Source organism: Mytilus galloprovincialis, chromosome 13, assembly GCF_965363235.1.
Source record: "Mytilus galloprovincialis chromosome 13, xbMytGall1.hap1.1, whole genome shotgun sequence".
In the NCBI taxonomy this organism is placed as follows: Eukaryota; Metazoa; Mollusca; class Bivalvia; order Mytilida; family Mytilidae; genus Mytilus; species Mytilus galloprovincialis.
Window position 1 is genome coordinate 64,193,710 of NC_134850.1, and position 24,061 is coordinate 64,217,770.

Genomic DNA, 24,061 nt, shown 5'->3' on the forward strand with positions numbered 1-24,061 from the left:
AGATTTAATTTTTGATATAAAAGTATTTAATAATCATGGTTTTATACCAAACCTTAGAATGCTTGAATATTTACTTAAATTTTTGTCTTTAATTTTACATATCATAAAAGAAAATTCACACAAGATAAGGGAGTAATTAAATGGTTAAGCAATTCATTGATAAAATTTTATTGTGTCTTGCAGAATACAGTAGCCAAGGTTTGTGGATCCGATGGAAGGACTTATGACAATGAGTGTAAATTACGGAAAACTTCCTGTATGAACTCTACATTTATAACTGTGGCTTCGGATGGAGAATGTGTGAAGGATCCTTACAATGGTAGGTGTTCTGTAAATACATTGATATACAGGTATGTATAGGGTTCTCGGTGGCTGAGTGGTCTTAAAATTGAAAATGGAAATGGGGAATATTTCAAAGGACAACAACCCAACCAAAGAGCAGATGAAAGCTGAAAGCCACCAATGGGTCGTCAACACAATGAGAAAATCTTAGTAGTTTATCTGTAGTGATTCTGATAACACTGAGGTTGTTAGTTTTGACTGTGGCAATGTTTGACTCAGATATTGATTGCAAGTTGAGGCTATGTCGGTACTCCTACTTCTTCTACGGATTAAAACCCTCTGCCATATTATAGCCAACAGTTCTGATAACTGAGTTTAAACACCAACAATTAATCATTCATGTGATATTAAATATCAATTACCAAAATATAATAATAAGAAGAGGAAGAATTAGACCCAAAATAAGTTTTAATAGAAATAAATAGAAAACTGATGATTTTTCTCAGACTTTTATATATATGTATATTTTGTTGAAATTATGTGTAATTCAGATTGATTGATTGATTTGCTTTTACACCACATCAGCACATAAAGGCTATATCAAGGCGAATTTAATGCAACTGAATCTGAAAAATCAAATTAGCAAACTGTGTAGCATTTTTAATTATATAGATACAATACAGTTAATTATAAATTAGGGAAACAATATGCCTTTGAAACTAACAATGTTAGTTATTTTATATCGTATCCTTGAAATATGTTATCACACATTTGATACTGATATTTTATGCTATTTGATATTGTAGTGATGCAATATTTAATCACACATTTGACACTAATATAAGATGTTATTTTGTAGCAATATGTAGAAGACGCCCGTCTAAGCGTGTAGAGATATGTATAAATGACCACTGTGTGTGTCCTAGAAGCTGTCCACTCTACTAATATTTAATATTATTTTGTAGCAATGTGTAGAAGAAGGCGGTGTAAGTTTGGAGAGATCTGTAGAAATGACCATTGTGTGTGTCCTAGGAGCTGTCCACTCTACGGTGATCCAATTTGTGGCAGTAATGGAAAGACGTACAGAAACAAATGTGAGATGATGAAAGACGGGTGTAGACAGAGGGTAGATCTAACAATACAACATAATGGCAGATGTGAAGGTATAGTCAATTTATAGACAACTTTCCAATTTTGATTTTATGAATTAACTGCCCAGGTTGACCTGAGGTAATTTTGGGGAAAAGTGTCATTGGATGTTATAACGTGAACATGCTTGTTTTGTGATGTCAAATTTTCAGATACTGTTTATTATTTCAGAAACATGTGACCCAAGTATTCAATGTCCAGAGACGGTCAGAATGGTTTGTGCAAACAATGGCAAGACCTATATAAATGAATGTACTATGAAGAAGGAGGCATGCAGACTGAACACCAATCTACAGATTGTAGATTTAGGCTCATGTGAAGATGAGCGAGAGGGCTCTACTTCTGGAGGTAATATTTCACTGTATGAGGCTTAGAGCTATTCTTGAGAATTTTAGGAAAGGGCCTCTGTATTAGTATGTGTTCCCAAAACAACAACTAATAGATGTGCTATGGTTGACATTAAGAAAATCAAAAATAAAAGCAAGAAAGAACGAGATAGTGAAACTATCTACTTGTACAGGGCCAGTCATTGTTCGGCTCTCAACAGTAAGGAAAATACGTACAATTTGATGTAAAAAAGCTATTAAAAGACCGAATTTGTAAAGATTTTAATTTATTTCTATTTAGATGCTTCAACAACATACTTGTATCACTTATCCTTCCCTATAAATGAGAAGTAACAAATTATTGAAACTTCATTTGCATGTGAATTTGTAATTTAAGGTCACTGGGTTGCATGTTTGTAAATACCATATACTATAGAACCCGGCATGTTGATGTTGTTTTGATGTTGTAAATATAATTTTTAATATAAAAACAAAAACTCAGATGGAGGCTCTGGTGATGAAGAAGTCTTATTGATTTGTGAGGAAAATGTCAACTGTAGATTTGGCGGGAAATGTGTAACAGACGGTCACTTTGGTTATAGATGTGATTGTAACAAGAACTGTAAAGCTGTCAGGTAAGAAATATTGTTAATTGCAAATGGCAGATTCAGGGAGAGGGGGAGGTGTTGATTGGATGTATGTCTCTCCTTGATCTGAACAAATATAATGTTTTGCTTGAAATTGTCCAAAATAATTTTGTTTTACCATTTTTGACCATTATAGGCCCTCTCTTTCCTGGATTTGGCCCTGATTGCTATAATAATAAATCAATGTTATCACCATGGGTACATTCACCTTTATGTTTATTAGTTATAAGCTGTATTATAATGGGAATATCATTGGTCAAAAATATTTAAGGTGAATTAGTTTGAATGTGAATAGCATCAGTATAAATTTTTATTGTGACAGTATTTAGTATTCCCGCTTACTTTTGAAGCTTAGCAGTAGAAATTAAGTGATTCGAAATAATTGTGCAATTAAAAATGTTCTTTATACCTCTGATATTTTAGCATTATCGATAACCCTGATTCTTAAAAATATTTGCTGTTATCTTACAACTGATTTAAAAAAAACATTGTAGTAAAAAATATGATCAATATTAATCATAAGATCTTTTTATGAAAAGAGCCACTGATCTGGAGCCAATTTGTTTTAAAAGAACTAAATTTCAAGACTTTGGGCTGATTCTTAGTTCTAACATTGTCCTAGAGAAAAGTCCAAATAGTGAAAATCCTCATGAAATAAATTGTAGTTAAAATGAGTTCCTGTTTTGTAGACAAACAGTTTGTGGATCTGATGGGAAGACTTATGGTAGTATGTGTCAGTTAGAAGAAGAGGCATGTTTACAACAGAAAGAAATTGCCAAGATTGATTTAGAAAATTGTAATGGTATGTTTGGGTTTGCCTCTCTCGGTTACTTAATCATGAAAAAAGAATATGAATAGAAGAAATATAGGTTAACTTTTAATAATTATATTACATGTATGTTTCATTATAATACGTTATTTTGATTGGCTAACAGCAGTCTCTTGTCATTCTGAAATTAGCGCTTGTTTCAAATTAAATGTAATATTCATGATAACACAAGCTCTGCAAGTTCAATTCTTATAATGATTTCCAACTTATGCTTTTCAGAAGTTATGGCTCTTGATTACCTTAATAACATTTGAGCTAATAAATGCAAGTGAAACCTTATATATGTTATCTCGTCATATTAACATAAAATTTAACAATGACATTTTAGCTTCTAAATGCAAGTAAAACCTGCTTTGCTGTTGATAACCTCATGTTATCTTGTCAAATGAATATAAAATTTAATGATTATTTTTTATAAGAAATGGAGGAAGCATCTTGTGATGGGTTTTCCCCATTGGTTAATCCAGTGACCAATTTAGACTATTACTGTACAGAGGAGAACAGTTGCCCAGAAAAGAGTTACTGTCATCTTAATTTTCATAAATGCTGCAAAGAAGGTACTGTCTATATTATTGTAAATATTTAGTAGTTAAGAAATGGTGCTGGATTTTTTAATATTAATTTCTGCTTATTGTGGTTGATATTAAAGTGAGCTATGCAATGTATTGATTTGTGGATGTACGGCGGGCGGGCTGGCGGGCGGGCGGCAATCAAATGTTGTCCGTGCATTAACTCATGAACCGTTCAACCAAAGCTTTTAAAATTTAAATATGTTATTACTAACAACTATACGAAGGTCAAGTTCAATAATGGTGATTTTTACTTTTACCGTTCAGGAGTTATGGTTCTTGAAAGATTGAAAAATGGAGTTTCCAGTCGTGTCCGTGCAATAACGCATGAACTGTTCTACCAAAGCTTCCCAAATTTTAATATGTTGTTACTAATGACAGAATGGAGGTCAAGTTCAATAATGACGAATTTGACTTTTACCGTTCAGGAGTTATGGTTCTTGAAAGATTGAAAAATGGAGTATCCAGTCGGGTCCGTGCATTTATGCATGAACTGTTCTACCAAAGCTTCCTAAATTTTAATAGGCTGTTACTGATGACAAAATGGAAGTCAAGTTCAATAATGACGATTTTGACTTTTACCGTTCAGGAGTTATGGTTCTTGAAAGATTGAAAAATGGTGTTTCCCGTCGTGTCCGTGCATTTTCTCATGAACCATTCAACCAAAGCTTTTGAAATTTTAATATGTTGTTACTGATGACAAAATAGAGGTCAAGTTCAATAATGACGATTTTGACTTTTACCGTTCAGGAGTTATGGTTCTTGAAAGATCGTAAAATGGCGTTTCCATTCACGTTGTTGCATTTACTCATGAACCATTCAATCTAAGCTTTTCAAATTTTAATATGTTGATACTGATGACAAAATGGAGGTCAAATTTGATATTGACGATTTTCACTTTCACCATTCATCAGTAATGGTTCTTGTGATATTGCCAGGACACAAATAAATGTTAATAAATCCGGTTTGCTGTCGTTGTGACAGCCTCTTGTTTGTCTTTAAACCAAAAAAAAACTGTGCTCTAAAACCACTTGGGTCAAACTAGACCAAATTTGGTCACAAACATCATTACATTTTAATTTTTTTTTTATAATCAAATCCTGTATGAACATATCATTAGAAAACATGACGGATGTGACAAAATGGAATATAGTAGTCAAAGTCATCTCTTCATAAAAGTTATGAAAGATACCAGGCTTATAATTCTGTACACCATACAAGAGTTTCTTCTACATGAGACTCATCAGTGGAGGCTCATATAAAAAACAGAATTTAGCAGATAAAGGAAAACATTTATCTCATAAAGATCATCTTTTGATGATCTACCATTCTTCTTATTTGATTTTTACTCCATTAAGATATTTAAAAATATGAAGTGTTAGAAACGATCTCTTCAAAAATTGCCTAAGTGGCTTTTAATAGCTTGCTTGCCTCAAGAGAAGGGTCACATCATGGACTTTATCATTGGTATTTGCTGATTTTCGACTAAGCTTGCAGTATTTAGAATAAGTTTCATGATTGACCAACTGGGTGTCAGAGTACTAATGTGTCCAGGAAGAACTACATGTCTTTCTTCGGACTATTACCTTAAGCTTGTGAACACTTATGTTAAAAATCTGGCTCTACTTTAATATCAGTCCAGTAGTTCAAAGTTAGATTTATATTCATATTACTGTACACTTATAATTGTTCTTGTTCAGATATGCATGCAATATCTGCCAATGGACATTAAAAGGAGTAGGTCCAGTAAGAGCCCTTTTTGGCCCCAAAATATAGCAGTTTTACAAAATTGTTAAAATGTAAACTTTTAGTTATTTATTGGATAGAGGAATGGTTCTGCTACATAAATATGGGCTGTTTTTTTACAATACAATGCACATATATCCGATACTAGCACCATTAAATCATGCTAAATTACTGAAATCTTAACAACTTTCATTTTTGACAAAAACCATCTGAAAAGTGACATTTTTTCGCATATTTGGTAGATTTTCCATATTTTAGCTTGAATCAGATCGTTTTTAATGACCAAATGAGTTAAAGTCTTTCACAAAAAAAAATTGAATCAAATGAAATAGACACTTACGTATTTAAAAAGTGGTCAAAATCTTTCGTCAGATGAAACTGAAATTTGAGGCCAAAATCGGTCCTTACCTACTCCTTTAGTTCACTATGAAGAATATCAAGGTGCTGAAAAATTCTCTTCAAAAATATAAAATGACTTAAATTATCAATTGATTATTTTCTGAAAGGACTTCAACATTTAAAAAAAAATGTTCTACAATTTAATGTTTTAATCTCTCGTGTGATGTTTATCGTTTTCTGTTACATGTCCAAATTTCTTACTTTTTTTATCATTGTGACACTTTCGGGTGAACAAAATATTGTCTGTTTTCTTATTTAGAAATGATTTAATTATATTTTTAGAAGTTAAAATTATACATAATAAGTTGAACTTGATTGATGTCATTGTAAATTTTCATAATTATATTGATGAATCCTTTGTTATGATTTATTTCTAATTCCTCTACGTCATAAAATATTACTGATAATAGCTTTGTTTCACTCATTAACTTTTTAATTCATTATGCATTTCATTATGAATATTACATGTAAATACACTGTTTGTGTGTGTGAGTGTTTATATGTTACACCTGTGCTATTAACACTTAAGAATTTCAGAATGATGTTATAGAAGATTGTAGCGAGACACAGTATGGATGTTGTGATGATGGAGTTACAGCAGCATCTGGACCAAACTTTGATGGATGTACTAGTGAGTAACCATGGACGCTTATTTTTTTCTTGACAAAACATAAAAAAAAATCAAGATTTTAAATAGGCAAGTTTTGAGTTTCTCATGACAGAACATCAGAAAGATTCTTACCGCGATATACCGGTAGCCTTATTGTGCTCATGCTGCGTAAAGCAAATACCAATCAATCATAAGAAAGATTCAAGATTTTATACTTGTATTAGTTTCGAGTTTCTCATCTCAAATTTCTGGTGTTGTTGGAATATTATTCTTCAAAGTTTGTTGTCAATTTGACAGAATATTGCTATTCTTTAACATGTAAGTCAAGAGATCCAAATTTTTTTTTAATTAAAGTAAAAAGTATTAAGAATGTGCTCAATATAATAATTGGTTTTCGATTAACAATGCTGATTGTTTACAATAACCATGATTGTGTTGATTTTTACAGGGAAAACATCTATGTATTATTGAATGTTTTATATGTTGTCTATGTGTGTTGTGTTTCTTCCTTTCATTGGTGTTGTTGTAATGTTTTAAATAATTGGTACGAGAGCTTATAATTACATGATATTGTTGTTAGCACACAGAGAAACAAATATTCTTTTCACATTATTAAGGGTCTTAGGTCTCTATATATTCAATTCAATTCAATTCAAAGTTTTATTTAAAGTCTACTTAAATAAACACAAGCTAAAGTGAGCTTTTTAAATTGACTGGATAATAAAATATATACACACATACAAAAGTCATGAAAACAACATAATTTATTACATACAGTGCATAGTAAGGCACTATTAGCATGCACTGTACTGGCATGAGCTGTTTTAGATCCCATGTTAGTACCAATTCTTTGAATTGGTCAAAAGATATTTCCATTCCACAATGATTTAAAGTGTTGTGTGTATGAAACAATAATTTAAATTTATAACTTTTAATAAACTTCCACTCAGAAGGAAGGGTAATTAAAAGTCTATTTCAGTCTGTCTGTTCATCTCTCCAATACAAATCTGTAATGTTTGCAAAGAGCCTTATTTTTCCATATGGTATTTTCTCAGAAGCAATAATGTCAAAGGTTGTTGCTATAATTCATTGGCACCAATCTTCATTTATCTATGCAGTATTGTTTTGTTTTGTACATTTTGTAATTTTAAAGGATCTCATTTATAACACTAACCCTTCTAGTTGGAGAGATAAAACTATTTTTTTTATATAAACTTTATGCGAACCCCTCTTCTTTGAAATGAAATTGAATTATATAAATTTAAACATTTTAGATATATTGAAATATTGTTGAAAGAAGGGGGAAAGGTAAAATAGCAGAAATACCAAACTCCAAGGAAAATATTAAGCAGAAAGTCCTTTATCAGTGTTTTATAGCTAGCTAAACCTCTCACTTGTATGACAGTCACATATAATTCCTTTATTGATCAAAACAAACCACCATCAAAGATAAAATTTTCAAAAAGTTTTGTTATTGTGTATTGTTTTTAATCACAACACAGAAAAACAAAATGGCATATAGACACTCTGGACAAAGTACTAACAAACTTTCGGTTACCATAGAACTAATTTTTCTCCACTGTTTAAAGTAATCCTATTTTTCAGGTGTATGTACATGTAATCGCTATGGCACCATTGACAACACATGTCATCCAAATACAAATAAATGTGAATGTAAACATGGAGTGGGAGGAGCTAAGTGTAATCTATGTCTCCCTGGATACTGGAATCTTAAGGGCATAAATGGATGTTTACGTTAGTACAATATTCAAGATTATTTGATAGATATTTTTTGTTATCCAATTTTAACATCTGAGGTAATTACAGGCAAGACACCTGCCCTTTACAATTTTTTTTATTTTCTTTAAAAAAAAAAGTTTTTCAATGCAGTATTTTATACTTTAATGTGGTGTTTGTAGTGTTTCAATGATCAATCTTTCGAAAAGTATTTTGTTTTAAACACAATATGATTTTAGGTTGTGAATGTAATAGATATGGGTCAACAAGAACTGATTGTGAGCAGAGTACCGGTCAATGCCAGTGTAGACATGGTATGACCGGACTGAAGTGTGACAAGTGTACTAATGGACTACAGATTGGTATAAATGGATGTGATATATGTATGTATTCCTTTATATTAGATACAATGCAAAGGTATAAAAATCATTGAAGCAGCAACCTCAAAACACAGAAAAAAATTAAGAAATCTTGTCATTTTTGGCTTATGTTTTTAGTTACACTTTGAAATAAAATAAAATTCCAGTAAATCTAAATACTAAATACCCTCTGTTATATCTACATGTGGTTCAACATTATCTCCTAAAGACTATACAAACCCTGGAAGAAACTAGGAAATAAACACACAATCATTGGTCAAAGAAGCACAAATAAACAACATATAAGGATATGAATAAAATTTGCTATGGGTAAATTTCAAAGAATCATTGGCACAAATTCCATAAAGTATCAAACAATAACTAACTAAAGTTTAAATTATCCCATGTCAAGATATCATATTGATGAATTTTATTTTTGACAGATGGTGTGTCAATACAAGGTACTTGCATGGAATTGGTTTGTGGATTTGGTGGCGAGTGTAAAGAACAAAATGGACGGGCATATTGTGACTGCAGTAATCTCCCTTGTTTACCAAAAGATCATAAAAACTCAGCAGTAGTATGTGGCAGTGACGGCAGGACGTACCAGTCAGAATGTCAGCTACATTTAACTTCCTGTGAACAACAAACACATCTGTACATGCACCACCTAGCACCATGTCATAATGGTAGGTCAAAATTATTAATTCCATTCACTATAATTTGTTCTGCCTATAGATTCTGTCTCATATTATGCATCATCTGTATTTCCTTTTCAAACCTTAGAAACTGCTTAATAGCTCACCTGGCCCAGCTTTTCCCATCACTATGCGTCCGGCTTCAGGCGTCTGTCGTCCGGCGTCGTTAACTTTTACAAAGATCTTCTCCTCTGAAACTACTGGGCCAAATTAATCCAAACTTGGCCACAATCATCATTTGGGTATCTAGTTTAAAAAATGTGTCCAGTGACCCGGCCAACCAACCAAGATGGCCTCCATGGCTAAAAATAGAACATAGGGGTAAAATGCAGTTTTTGGCTTATAAATCAAAAACCAAAGCATTTAGAGCAAATCTGATAGGATAAAATTGTTTATCAGGTCAAGATCTATCTGCCCTGAAATTTTCAGATAAATCGGACAACCGTTGTTGGGTTGCTGCCCCTGAATTGGTAATTTTAAGGAAATTTTACTGTTTTTGGTTATTATCTTGAATAATATTATAGATAGAGATAAACTGTTTATAAGCAATAATGTTCAGCAAATTAAGATTAACAAATAAGTCGACATGACCGAAATGGTCAGTTGACCCCTTTAGGAGTTATTGCCCTTTATAGTCAATTTTTAACCATTTTTCGTAAATTTTAGTAATCTTTTACAAAAATCTTCTCCTATGAAACTACTGGGCCAAATTAATCAAAACTAGGCCACAATCATCTTTAGGGAATTTAGTTTGAAAAATGTGTCCGGTGACCCGGCCATCCAACCAAGATGGCCGCCATGGCTAAAAATAGAACATTGGGGTAAAATGCAGTTTTTGGCTGATAACTCAAAAACCATAGCATTTAGAGCAAATCTGACATGTAGTAAAATTGTTTATCAAGTAAAAATCTATCTGCCTTGAAATTTTGAAATGAATCGGACAACCGATTGTTGGGTTGCTGCCCCTGAATTGGTAATTTTAAGGAAATTTTGCTGTTTTTGGTTATTACCTTGAATATTTTTATAGATAGAGATAAACTGCAAACAGCAATAATGTTCAGCAAAGTAAGAGCTACAAATAAGTCAACGTGACTAAAATGGTCAGTTGACCCCTGAAGGAGTTATTGCACTATATAGTCATTTTTACCAATTTTTCGTATATTTTTGTGCGTCGTTAACTATTACAAAAATTTCCTCCTCTGAAACTACTGGGCCAAACTTAACCACAATCATAATTAGGTTATCTAGTTTAAAAAATGTGTCCGATGACCCGGCCAACCAACCAAGATGACCACCATGGCTGTAAATAGAACATTGGGGTAAAATGTAGATTTTGGCTTATAACTTTGAAACCAAAGCATTTATAGCAAATCTGACAAGGTTTTAAATTGTTTATCAAGTCAATATCTATTACTTTGAATACTATTATAGATAGAGATAAACTGTAAACTGCAATAATGTTCAGCAAAGTAAGATCTACAAATAAGTCAACATAACCAAAATGGTCAGTTGACCTCTTAAGGAGTTATTGCCCTTTATAGTCAATTTTTAACAATTTTCATTAGTTTTTACAAAATATATTCCTCTGGAACTAAAGGGCCAAGTTAGTTATAGATAGACAAAATTGTAAGTAGCAAGAATGTTCAGTAAAGCAAGATCTCCAAACACATCACCATTACCAAAACACAATTTTGTCATGAATCCATCTGATGATCTATTTTCTTTGTTTGATATGCATATAGACCAAGGTGAGCGACACAGGCTCTTAAGAGCCTCTAGTTACCAATGCTTACTCACAAGAAAGTTTCCAGTTATGATTCTGCATGAAGTACGTTTATTTTGCTTTAAGTATGAATAGACCTTAACTAGAGTTTACCTTGAGCTCTTAATTTCATTTCAGCTAACAGAAAAACAACAGCTCCTATGCATCCTAATAGACTTTCTCGGAAAACAACAAAACACACAGATGATGGAGAAGCTGATGTTACAAGGTCAACAGAAAAACCTAAAGGTCAAACAGGTCCTAGATCTTCTCCTATAGGTAAGACATTACAAGGTCAACAGAAAAACCTAAAGGTCAAACAGGTCCTACATCTTCTATAGGTAAGACATTACAAGGTCAACAGAAAAACCAAAAGGTCAAACAGGTCTCAGATCTTCCCCTATAGGTAAGACATTACAAGGTCATCAGAAAAACCTAAAGGTCAAACAGGTCCTAGATCTTCTCCTATAGGTAAGACATTACAAGGTCAACAGAAAAACCTAAAGGTCAAACAGGACCTTTAGGTTTTTCTGATGACCTTGTAATGTCTTAAGACATCTTCTATAGGTAAGACATTACAAGGTCAACAGAAAAACCAAAAGGTCAAACAGGTCTCAGATCTTCCCCTATAGGTAAGACATTACAAGGTCATCAGAAAAACCTAAAGGTCAAACAGGTCCTAGGTCTTCTATAGGTAAGACATAACAAGGTCAACAGAAAAACCTAAAGGTCAAACAGGTCCTAGATCTTCTATAGGTAAGACATTACAAGGTCAACAGAAAAACTTAAAGGTCAAACAGGTCCTAGATCTTCTCCTATAGGTAAAACATTACAAGGTCAACAGAAAAACCTAAAGGTCAACAGAAAAACCTGAATGTCAAACAGGTCTCAGATCTTCTCCTATAGGTAAGACATTACAAGGTCATCAGAAAAACCTAAAGGTCAAACAGGTCCTAGGTCTTCTATAGGTAAAACATAACAAGGTCAACAGAAAAACTTACGGTCAAACAGGTCCTAGATCTTCTATAGGTAAAACATAACAAGGTCAACAGAAAAACTTACGGTCAAACAGGTCCTAGATCTTCTATAGGTAAAACATAACAAGGTCAACAGAAAAACTTAAAGGTCAAACAGGTCCTAGATCTTCTCCTATAGGTAAGACATTACAAGGTCAACAGAAAAACTTACGGTCAAACAGGTCCTAGATCTTCTATAGGTAAAACATAACAAGGTCAACAGAAAAACTTACGGTCAAACAGGTCCTAGATCTTCTATAGGTAAAACATAACAAGGTCAACAGAAAAACTTAAAGGTCAAACAGGTCCTAGATCTTCTCCTATAGGTAAAACATAACAAGTTCAACAGAAAAACCTAAAGGTCAAACAGGTCCTAGATCTTCTATAGGTAAGACATAACAAGGTCAACAGAAAAACTTACGGTCAAACAGGTCCTAGATCTTCTATAGGTAAAACATAACAAGGTCAACAGAAAAACTTACGGTCAAACAGGTCCTAGATCTTCTATAGGTAAAACATAACAAGGTCAACAGAAAAACTTAAAGGTCAAACAGGTCCTAGATCTTCTCCTATAGGTAAGACATTACAAGGTCAACAGAAAAACTTACGGTCAAACAGGTCCTAGATCTTCTATAGGTAAAACATAACAAGGTCAACAGAAAAACTTACGGTCAAACAGGTCCTAGATCTTCTATAGGTAAAACATAACAAGGTCAACAGAAAAACTTAAAGGTCAAACAGGTCCTAGATCTTCTCCTATAGGTAAAACATAACAAGGTCAACAGAAAAACTTAAAGGTCAAACAGGTCCTAGATCTTCTCCTATAGGTAAAACATAACAAGGTCAACAGAAAAACTTACGGTCAAACAGGTCCTAGATCTTCTATAGGTAAAACATAACAAGGTCAACAGAAAAACTTAAAGGTCAAACAGGTCCTAGATCTTCTCCTATAGGTAAGACATTACAAGGTCAACAGAAAAACTTACGGTCAAACAGGTCCTAGATCTTCTATAGGTAAAACATAACAAGGTCAACAGAAAAACTTACGGTCAAACAGGTCCTAGATCTTCTATAGGTAAAACATAACAAGGTCAACAGAAAAACTTAAAGGTCAAACAGGTCCTAGATCTTCTCCTATAGGTAAAACATAACAAGTTCAACAGAAAAACCTAAAGGTCAAACAGGTCCTAGATCTTCTCCTATAGGTAAGACATTACAAGGTCAACAGAAAAACCTAAAGGTCAAACAGGTCCTAGATCTTTTCCTATAGGTAAGACATAACAAGGTCAACAGAAAAACCTAAAGGTCAAACAGGTCCTAGATCTTCTATAGGTAAGACATTACAAGGTCAACAATAAAACCTAAAGATCAAACAGGTCCTAGATCTTCTCCTATAGGTAAAACATTACAAGGTCAACAGAAAAACCTAAAGGTCAAACAGGTCCTAGATCTTCTATAGGTAAGACATAACAAGGTCAACAGAAAAACCTAAAGGTCAAACAGGTCCTAGATCTTCTATAGGTAAGACATAACAAGTTCAACAGAAAAACCTAAAGGTCAAACAGGTCATAGATCTTCTCCTATAGGTAAGACATAACAAGGTCAACAGAAAAACCTAAAGGTCAAACAGGTCCTAGGTCTTCTCCTATAGGTAAGACATAACAAGGTCAACAGAAAAACCTAAAGGTCAAACAGGTTGTAGATCTTCCCCTATAGGTAAGACATTACAAGGTCAACAGAAAAACCTTAAGGTCAAACAGGTCCTAGATCTTCTATAGGTAAGACATAACAAGGTCAACAGAAAAACCTAAAGGTCAAACAGGTTGTAGATCTTCCCCAATAGGTAAGACATTACAAGGTCAACAGAAAAACCTTAAGGTCAAACAGGTCCTAGATCTTCTATAGGTAAGACATAACAAGGTCAACAGAAAAACCTAAAGGTCAACAGAAAAACCTAAAGGTCAAACAGGTCCTAGATCTTCTCCTATAGGTAAGACATAACAAGGTCAACAGAAAAACCTAAAGGTCAAACAGGTCCTAGATCTTCTATAGGTAAGACATTACAAGGTCAACAGAAAAACCTTAAGGTCAAACAGGTCCTAGATCTTCTATAGGTAAGACATTACAAGGTCATTAGAAAAACCTAAAGGTCAAACAGGTCCTAGGTCTTCTCCTATAGGTAAGACATTACAAGGTTATCAGAAAAACTTAAAGGTCAAACAGGTCTTCATATTTGATGTTGAAACTAAAATTTGTGTTATATTCCCTTAATGGCAATTGTAAAGAAGATATTTTTATGAATTCCAAAATATACTGTCGAAATTTTGCATTCTTTTGTTCAAAAATTCAAATTTCATCGTGAAACTTAAATGTAAAGATCTTACAGTAAAAAATTAAAATGAATATTTGATTTCTTTCCTTATTTGAATTCTGTCTTTCTGTATTATTTTCAGTTAAAATACTAGACAGGTGTCTCAATAGTGACTATTGTTCTGTTTATTTTTCAGTTAAGATACTAGACAGGTGTCTCAATGGTGACTATTGTTCTGCTGGTAACAGTCAATGTCGACAGGGAATCTGTCAGTGTAAACAAGGTTACATGTCATCATCAGATCTGAAGGAATGTGTTGGTAAGCTGATGATTAGATTGTTTATTTAGAATTTTTCTAACATTGCTTACAAATAAAAGCCAAAAAAACTTCAGTTCCCATATAGTCTGTGTTAACCAGTTTTACACAGTCAGATTTCATTTCACATTCAAAAGCCACTTGATAATGTCAGAAATCTATGCTGTGTTTTCTGAATTTTCTGAATGAAATTTCAAATATGGGCAATATCACCTTATGGTATGTTTTCATCAGGGTATTACATTAGAAAATCTTTTATCTAAGATACTTTTTAAATGCCAAATATCCTCAAAAGATATCCTTAGGTCACCATACTGTCTTCATCAATAAACAAGAGGTCTATAAAGTTAATGTCTCTTTTGTTCACACTACTGCTTATAGTATACCGTGCTGTAGATTCATGTAATGGAATATGCAGAGAATACTTAATTTACTCCAATCAAAATAAAGGATGATGATTTTGTACATCCTGGCTTATTGCATCTGGTGCAAGGATGCTAAATCTTTATTAATACAGTTTACAGAACAGTGTTTACATTTACATTTTTATTCAAAATTACTCCCACAGCAAGGCGAGTTTAATTGTATTTAATTTTATATATTTGCAGAAGTAAAAACATTACCACTTGATGAACATGTAACTGATGATTCGTGTATAAATAATCCTTGTCGTAACAATGGTTTATGTCGCTTAGACAAAGACTTGGGTTATAGGTGTCTTTGCCCCATTGGTCGATCTGGATCTATTTGTAAAGACAGTAAGTCATACTAACAAAATAGATTTGTTTTACATCTAACCATTGTCTATACATCTAAGAAAGTATAAAATGATTGTTATGCAGCATAAGACTGTAATATTTCTATAGATATTTGTTAATTACTTACTGATATTTTTAGCCAATTGGCTAAACATTTTTCTTATACTTCTTTGTTTGTCTCTATAGGCAACAATTTTTTTTTCTCTGACTTTTAAAATATGAAACTGGTGTAAATTCACTTTTCAGGATCCAATGCATGCTGAGCTAGCCAGTATGCATTTCAAAAGTATTAACCATATAATATGTTGGCTTGACAATTTTCCCGAAAAACTGATATTACATCAAAGCTGTTACAATATTTCAGTTTTAGGTCTAAACCATGAAATTACAGTTAATCCTTTATATTTTAAAACTAAGCAATTCATAACCTGCAATATCTGATAAATGATTATTTTTTAAAGATTTGACTGCTACTAGGTATTACTTTATCAATGATATATATAAACATATCATGTTGTACAAATTGTATCCTTGAATTTAAAGCTATTGCTATGACAATAATGTAAATCAAATGAAAACATTGGACCTTTTCCATATTTGAATGAAGTATTAAGAGAGAGTGAATATTGAACTGCTTTTATATCAAGTCCTATTTAATTTTTGGGTCATCATAATTGACAAGAACATTGATTATGAACTTTTTTTCAGATGGACGAATCACCACTCCATCCTTTTCTGGCATGTCACAGTTAATATTACGACACTACATTCAAACGGACCATGAGATAATTATTGATATCAGTTTTAAAGCCTTGAATTATGATGGACTATTATTGTTTAGCAGCCAGTTCCCCAATGGGTCTGGAGATTTCTTGTCTTTGTCACTCAGAGATGCATATGTAGAGTTCAGGTAATCTAATTAAGGAGAGAATCAGAGAGACAAAAAGAGATCTGAAAATGATTTATATTTTAGTTTGTTCATATCTTGACCTTGCTTACTGTTCTCATTCAATAAATAATGCATGATAAAAAAAAAAATGAAATCATAAAAGGTTCATTCATTTAGATTTAGAATTGATTATTCATGGAAATGGTGAAATATATATTTTTGATTGTATTATTTCTGTAGATTTGACGTAGGTGGTGGTCCTATGATACTGAGAAACAGACATAGGATACAGCTGAACCAATTTATCCATGTAACGGCCAGTCGGGACGGTAAGGACGGGTCACTTACAGTGGACAAAGAAGCGCCAGTGTTAGGAACAGCTCCAGGATCATTGGTCTCACTCAACTTAGTAGACAGACCATTTTATTTAGGAAATCCACAAAGTGAAATAGATAAGTGAGTATTTAGACCAAATGATGAATTTAACCACCGTGGATTCACTTATTTTCCGAAGTTTGCATACAAGCCTATTGGAAATTTGTCATTGGTTAAAAATTTAATTTCGTAATTACTTACACCAACGAAATGCACTACAGTGAAACCTGTCCAAACCGAACACCCACGGGACTTTGCGTTTTGTTCGGTTTTCACAGGTGTTCGGATTGTAGAGGTAGACGGAAGTCGACACCAAAATAATTTTGGCAGGAATAATAGGTGACACAACAGACGACAGTTTATTTTTGTGTTGATTTAGATGTAAATGTAAAAGTAAAAGAAGATAAAAGATAGACGTTTTGCTACATTTTTGTTATAAATCAAACGCCACTCTGTCAATCACGCTCGTCGTTGGGAGATGTCCGACGTGGAGTGATTTTGCTTTTTATAATTATTTTCTCATCCGTTAATTCACTGACCAATTCAGATACACAGTCACATGACGATTCCGTAGTTGAATCGGGAATGTCATTGTACACACGAGTTCTCGGACTAAACTGGTCACCCGCTGATTGATACTTCGGCACACGATAACAGTGAAACAACAGCAGGGGTCCAGTTTATTCTCTGACTTTATCGTTGCTAAATAGCTAATGGAAGTCCTCGGGAGCATTCGAATCAAATACATTGTAGTATATAGGGCCTCTAATGGGAATCCAGCAATCGAAATCCATTGACCTTGTTGTGTTGCACAACTTCTTAATCCAGTGAAAGTCTTTAAAACTATTATTTAATTAAACAGTTTAGCTACAGAATGGCAGTTTCGATTTTGTGGCCGTAATTATTCTTGTCATTATCGGCGATGGGGGTAGCTGACCAGTTTAACGTTTCTTTACAAAAAAATCACTTTATACATGCACACAGACATGCTAATTAGTTTGTAATAACAACTCACAAGTTCATTAAACCTCAAATACCTTCGGGGATACTCTGCCATCCTGTGTTTGTTTAATTAAATCATGCAAATAATTTGATTGGTATTGATCGATTTTGACAGGTAATTTTTAGATACAAATTTACTAACGAGCCTTCAAAAAGCGTTCGGAATTCGGTGTTGACAGGGTTCGGTTTTTTCAGGTTAGATTAACGTTAATTGATGGGGAAATTTTGTGGGACTTTGAAATTTGTTCGGTTTAAACTGAAATTCGGTTTTATCAGGGTTCGGTTTACCCAGGTTTCACTGTACATTGAAGACCTGTTGGTGACCTTCTGCTGTTGTCTTTTCTATGGTTGGGTTGTTGTCTCTTTGACATATTCCCCATTTCCATTCTCAATTTTATTACTTCATTAAAAGTCAAATCTTGAGTATTAAAAAAAAAAATTCATTATAAAAACTAGTTGAAGGTAAACTTATATACCTCACCTAGGGGCATTATGTTTTTGGTCCCTTCATCCGCCTGTCCCACTTCAGGTAAAGGTTTTTGGTTGAGGTAGTTATTGATTAAGTTGAAGTCCAATCAACTTTAAAACTTAGTACACATGTTCCCTATGATGTGATCTTACTGATTTAAATGCTAAATTAGAGTTTTGACCCAAATTTTATGGTCTACTGAAAATAGAAAATGATAGTGTGAGAAGGGCATTAGTGTGCTATCCACACATTCTTGTTTTAACCTTAGCTCTTTATAGATTAATTTTAAACCAAATGATATAAGATGTTTAAGAAATATCAGAGTAATTAAGTACAGACACAACAGCAAAAACAGTTTCATTCTTCAAACCTACTTTTTCTACCCCTAGTCTGGCAATTTGGCAATTCCTTTGTCTGTCTGCCTGTTCTTTCCAAACATATTTTCGTACCACTGTTCTCAGAAACTGATGTGAGAAAATGACTTTATAAATGGTTACCAACTTGACAGTAATGAGTTGTACTGTGTGTACAATTCTGGATGTGTCAGATACATATATATACCCCCTGTTTGGCTGAACGAAATTAAAAGAAAAATTATTACATATTTCTCCTTTGATATGGAGAAGCATGTCTTCATATTTGGCGAAAACAGTTGTTTAACTCATGTGTCTCATTTGAATAAGTGCCAAAGATGTAGCTATTGCATGTTTATAACTTCACATTTATTTTTCAGGGAATTCAAACAGAGACTGCCAATGGGATTTGTTGGCTGTATTAAAACTTTCCACGTCAAGAACAAACTGAGAACACACCTCTATGATCTATCTTACCCACAAGTATCAGATCATATTATGTCAGGTTTAGATATCGGTAGGTAGAATGGGAAAACATCATTTATTTATTAGTGGCTGTTAACTTTGAACAAGCAATTACTACAAAAATAAGTTGAAGAAGGCTTTACTTATCAGATCAACAAAAAACACACAAAACACTAAACAAAAGTAATAACACAAAGTACCAATCTCAGATCTAGAGTACTAACAATTACTGAAAGCTACTTCTAAGCCAATAACAACCATTAAACGAATCATGTAACCAAAACTTAACTAAATATCAATCAATATGCAACTGATGGATTTAGTGTACAGTTGTCAGAGAAACACAGGATTTTGTTCAATGCAAAAATATAAGTACAGACAGAATTTAGAACTATGAATAGTCATAGCTGTATGGTCATCTGCCTATTTTAAGGATGTTTGCTACTCTGTTTAAAAAATAACAAGAGACTGTTATAAATTGAAACGTATATAAATAAAAAAAACTAAAAAAGCAGAAAAAGTGTGCTTGTTTTCGCAATATAAGCTGTAGAAAATTTGGCGGGAAATAATTCTCTCTAGATTTTTCTTTTACTTAACATTGGCACCTTTTTTGTTTAAAAAACTATGAAAAAATAACAAGGATTTCATAAGATTTTGAAATATGGCTTTTTAAATAATACATAATGAAAATATGAAAAGAAAAGTAGGGGTTAGTGGGCAAATTTTTTTAATGTTAAGAGCAAACATCCTTAACAAGAGAAGGCATTATATTTTATCAGTATTGTTTCACTGTGCATTTACATGAGAATAGCTAGCTAGAGCATGATATAAAAGAATTAATTTGATTCTCACAGAAAATTCTAGAACTTCTTCACCACAAAATGGCGTTATGAGACAAGTAAAAAGACAGCCAATTTTAGTTGATGAAGCTAAAAATATTCAGGAAAAGCAACTATTTCTCAAAATAAAAAAAGTAATAATACATGTGTACTTTCTTTAAGAATGATTTCATTCTTTCATGACAAGAATAACGAACAGACATATATAAAAAATAATATATAATGTGGTATGATTGCCAATGAGACAACTCTCCACAGAAATTAACAACTATAGGTCACCGTACAGCAGTTAACATTAACAATGAGCAATGCCCATACTGCATAATCAGCTATTGTGCATCACATTTACTTTTGGAATTAAAACAAAGAAAAGCATCATGTTACAATTTTAGATTGCAATATTTTTCAGAAGTTGAACAGTATGAATTTACAGGGATTTTGTCAATGTATTTGTACCAGTAGATTGTTTATTTTCTATAACTCTGTAAATGTGTTTTCAGCTGAATGTGGAAGTAATTCCTGTAACAGTTTACCGTGTAAATATGGAGGGACTTGTCTGGCGAAAGATTCTGATGTTTATAGCTGTGTGTGTAAACATGGATTTACAGGTATTTGTGCACAATATATAGTGTTAAAAAGAATTTAGAAATGTAATAACTTTGTATTGAATTCAGAATGTTAGCATAATTTATTTTTCACAAAAAAATGCCTTAATGAACTACATTTGTCAGAAAGAGGGGATAGTTACCAAGGCTGTCCCTCTTTATGTAACATATAAAAGGATTGATGTATGGCTGTTTAATGTCCAGTGGCAAATTAAATGCATATTTCAGAGGAAAAAATATGTCAGTGTGATATGAATATTCATCCTGCATTGTACTAGTCAGATCAAGCCAGAATTTTAATCGCATAAAGATTTGTCATTCTACCTAGACACATTATTTGGACTCTGATTCTGACCAGTCTTTGCTCTTACTTGTTTAATGTCCTTAAATACAAAAATACAAAATTACCTCCCACACTGGAGGGGAACACACTGTCATGAGACTACAAAGGTGGTTGGATAGATTTAGATTTATAGGAAATTGGAAAAAGACAGGATCTTCAAGGTATATGGCATACTGAAAGCAAACTGTACTATAGTCGCCGTCAGCTGAAATTCGTAGCGGTTATCGGTAAAAATAATCTAAACTATCAACCACGTTCACTCAAGATATAGTTTTTCACATTCCATTCATAAATCGCCAAAAGAAAAACCACTACTGACCTACCTTTTAAGTGATTGCACTGTGAAATCCTGACCTTCACATTTTCCAAGACGATTTTGAAAGGTGGAATCCGCCATTGTTTTTACCGGAAGTGTTTCTGTGGAGTTCAATTTCATAAAATTTGCATAAAGCGCGGGAAACCTTATCATCAATGAAAAGAACATTTCAGGAAACTGCATAAGTCACGTATGTCATATGTAGACAAAATCCTCATAGAAACAAAGATGACGGAATTACAATGGAAAGCATTCTGGATAATGTGAAGGTCAGGATTATTACAGTGCGATCACTTAAAAGGTAGGTCAGTAGTGGTTTTTCTTTTTGCGATTTATGAATGGAATGTGAAAAACTATATCTTGAGTGAACGCGATTGATAGTTTAGATTATTTTTACCGATAACCGCTACGAATTTCAGCTGACGGCGACTATATGTTTAAATTTTGTGTTAAAAATACTGTTACTATAGCATGTATAGTATACTTATATAGTACAATGTTTAAGAACAAAGAACTAGAGCAATTGCTAGTACAAAGAAAGAAAAACGAGTAAAAGAGTTATTTTTTAACACCCCTAACTAGGAATAAGATTTTTCCCTGAAGAAATTCTGGCTGAATTACATATAATCTGATTTATTTATTGTTGTTATTTTAGGACGTGATTGTGAGATAGTATTGGATCCATGTGTGATGGCTAACTGTCATGAGAGTTCTACTTGTCAGATCTATGGAAACTCATACAAATGTATCTGTAGTTCTAACAGGGAGGGAGAGTTCTGTGAATTTGGTAAGTTTTTACAGTGAAAATAGCCACAGACTGATAGAAAAAAAAACCTAGATCGCAGAGCTTATCCAAGAGTTCTTGAAAACTTTTATTCAGTTATTTGACTGATATAAATTTGAAATGTCTAACATATATATTGTGATGATATAAGTCCAAATGTCTGAAACAATTTCGAACAGTTTATAGCATTTGTTAAGCTCTAAATTACTGTATCTAAAATACCAACATTGATGATATGACAAAAGTATTAATTCAAATGAGACTGCAACCTAGCCTAGCTATACAATAAAAAAACATTTAAAATTCAACCAAAAGTCTTGATTTACTTCATATTATAAAACAAGCTCTTAAGGAGGCTCGAGGGTATAAAAATTTCAGAAAAAAATCAAATATTTTTTTCCATTACAGATTTTATTTATTACCTTTTGTAGTTGCTACTTTATCATATGGTACAAAAAACATTCAAAACAATTAATTCGTGTTGGCCCCAGATGACTTTTAAAATGTAAACATCATTGAAAAAGTTCCAAATTATCTCCCTTTGGTGGAAAAATGCCATTTTTTGGCTTTAAAATTGAAATATCTCTTTTAACTCATCGGTGACCCATACTTTTTAATATAATTTCGATATATGCTGTACTTAAACTAAATTATTGTAAAATTAGAGCGATTTCTGTACTAAATTTCTTTTTGGGATACGATTGCTTTCAAGCAATCTGTAGACTTATACCGGTGGCTCAGAGCAATTTCCCTCACGTCAATCGTTTTATTCTAAATATTAAGGAACATCTCAGATTCTTATGATTGTCTTGCTTTAAAAGGTAAAAATAAACAAAGGGATTGAACTTAAACAACTTTCCTATAATGTTCTTTTCATAATCTTCATGTTTGATAATTCCCTTGACTTCGATGCGTGTTTTTAACAACACGGAAAATCAGAATTAAGCAGTATTTATATTTAGTGTAGTTATAAATTTAGAAACACGTCAGAGGGAATTCCCAATTTTGATAAAATGTGAGAGTTCTCTGAATACCGATAAATCTATTTCTATCATATAAGAACTGAAGTGGAGTTTTTCTTATATGTTACCGTTATGAAACTGATATTTGAGATTGTACTTCCATAAAGAAATTGAGAACCATCTAGGTCGTTTAATAAGCATTTAATATATCTTGCCCCAGGGTTTGATTTGGAAATTATGCGCATGCGTATAGTTTTCTTGACTTTAAGGGGTTTTAGATTGAATGGTTGCTCTGGATTCCCCACTCAATTAATTAATTTATAACTCATGGGATCTTTTCTATGTATGTCTGCTATTGAGGGTTATTGTTGTTGCATAATTTTAAATCATATGCATCATTTAGATTAAAATAAATATATTCCACATCGTAGAACACCCCTTCAGGCGAAATGGAGTCTTCCATATTATCATTTCGAGTTGTCTCCCTTCCGGCAGTAATCTGTGAATTTTGAATATAAACAAGACGTCGAGTATTAGCTCGTTCTGTCAATAAACGTCGTAATATATTAAAAACGAATGCAATTTAAACCGATAAATGTGTACGGAAAGGAGCCATGATGACTGACCCAAAGGAAATTAAATATTTAAAGAGTTAGGAATGGGGTTCCTCCTAGAATTAACGTAGGAAAAAAGGTGATAAGATACGAATTGAAATCTACATCTACATCTACATCATACGACGATCCATCAGCACATTGATGACTATACGTCGGCGCATCGCTAACAGACACTTAATAAAATATAATAACCAATGAGTGAAATAAAATACCTTCTCTGACATCTCTCACTCTGAGTCAGTCAGTGACTGTTGTGGAAAGTAAACTTGGTATTAATAGTACAAAAATAAAACACAATAGACCTAATTACATTGTTCATACACTTTTATCCGGGTTTGGCTATTTTGTAACTATTTTACATGTCTGTTTGTCATTTGAATTAGTTTTGAAAATAATATTATCCAGCTACATGCATACATGTGTCAAGGAAACAATGGCAATCGTATCCCTCAGAGCAATCTGCTCTTTGATTTTATTTGGATATTACCTTTATTTCTCCTATTAGTTCAACAGAAAAAAAACACTTTT

At 32.8% G+C, this 24,061-nt stretch overlaps 1 protein-coding gene across 8 annotated transcripts in view; it reads left to right on the forward strand.

Annotated features, from left to right (window-relative positions):
- LOC143056543 (agrin-like) overlaps positions 1 to 24,061 on the forward strand; it is a 146,173-nt gene that overhangs the window by 110,335 nt on the left and 11,777 nt on the right. For 5 of the 8 annotated variants that reach the window (XM_076229625.1, XM_076229627.1, XM_076229629.1 and 2 more), the window contains 18 exons: positions 184 to 319; positions 1,248 to 1,445; positions 1,603 to 1,779; positions 2,260 to 2,392; positions 3,094 to 3,206; positions 3,653 to 3,790; positions 6,477 to 6,578; positions 8,163 to 8,312; positions 8,534 to 8,677; positions 9,097 to 9,342; positions 11,252 to 11,392; positions 14,637 to 14,759; positions 15,365 to 15,514; positions 16,223 to 16,424; positions 16,644 to 16,859; positions 18,983 to 19,119; positions 20,407 to 20,514; positions 21,826 to 21,957. In XM_076229625.1, the coding sequence (XP_076085740.1) occupies positions 184 to 319; positions 1,248 to 1,445; positions 1,603 to 1,779; positions 2,260 to 2,392; positions 3,094 to 3,206; positions 3,653 to 3,790; positions 6,477 to 6,578; positions 8,163 to 8,312; positions 8,534 to 8,677; positions 9,097 to 9,342; positions 11,252 to 11,392; positions 14,637 to 14,759; positions 15,365 to 15,514; positions 16,223 to 16,424; positions 16,644 to 16,859; positions 18,983 to 19,119; positions 20,407 to 20,514; positions 21,826 to 21,957 (2,746 nt within the window). The remainder of the gene's footprint in view (positions 1 to 183; positions 320 to 1,247; positions 1,446 to 1,602; positions 1,780 to 2,259; positions 2,393 to 3,093; positions 3,207 to 3,652; positions 3,791 to 6,476; positions 6,579 to 8,162; positions 8,313 to 8,533; positions 8,678 to 9,096; positions 9,343 to 11,251; positions 11,393 to 14,636; positions 14,760 to 15,364; positions 15,515 to 16,222; positions 16,425 to 16,643; positions 16,860 to 18,982; positions 19,120 to 20,406; positions 20,515 to 21,825; positions 21,958 to 24,061) is intronic. The other 3 variants (XM_076229626.1, XM_076229628.1, XM_076229631.1) reach the window with 3 other exon arrangements.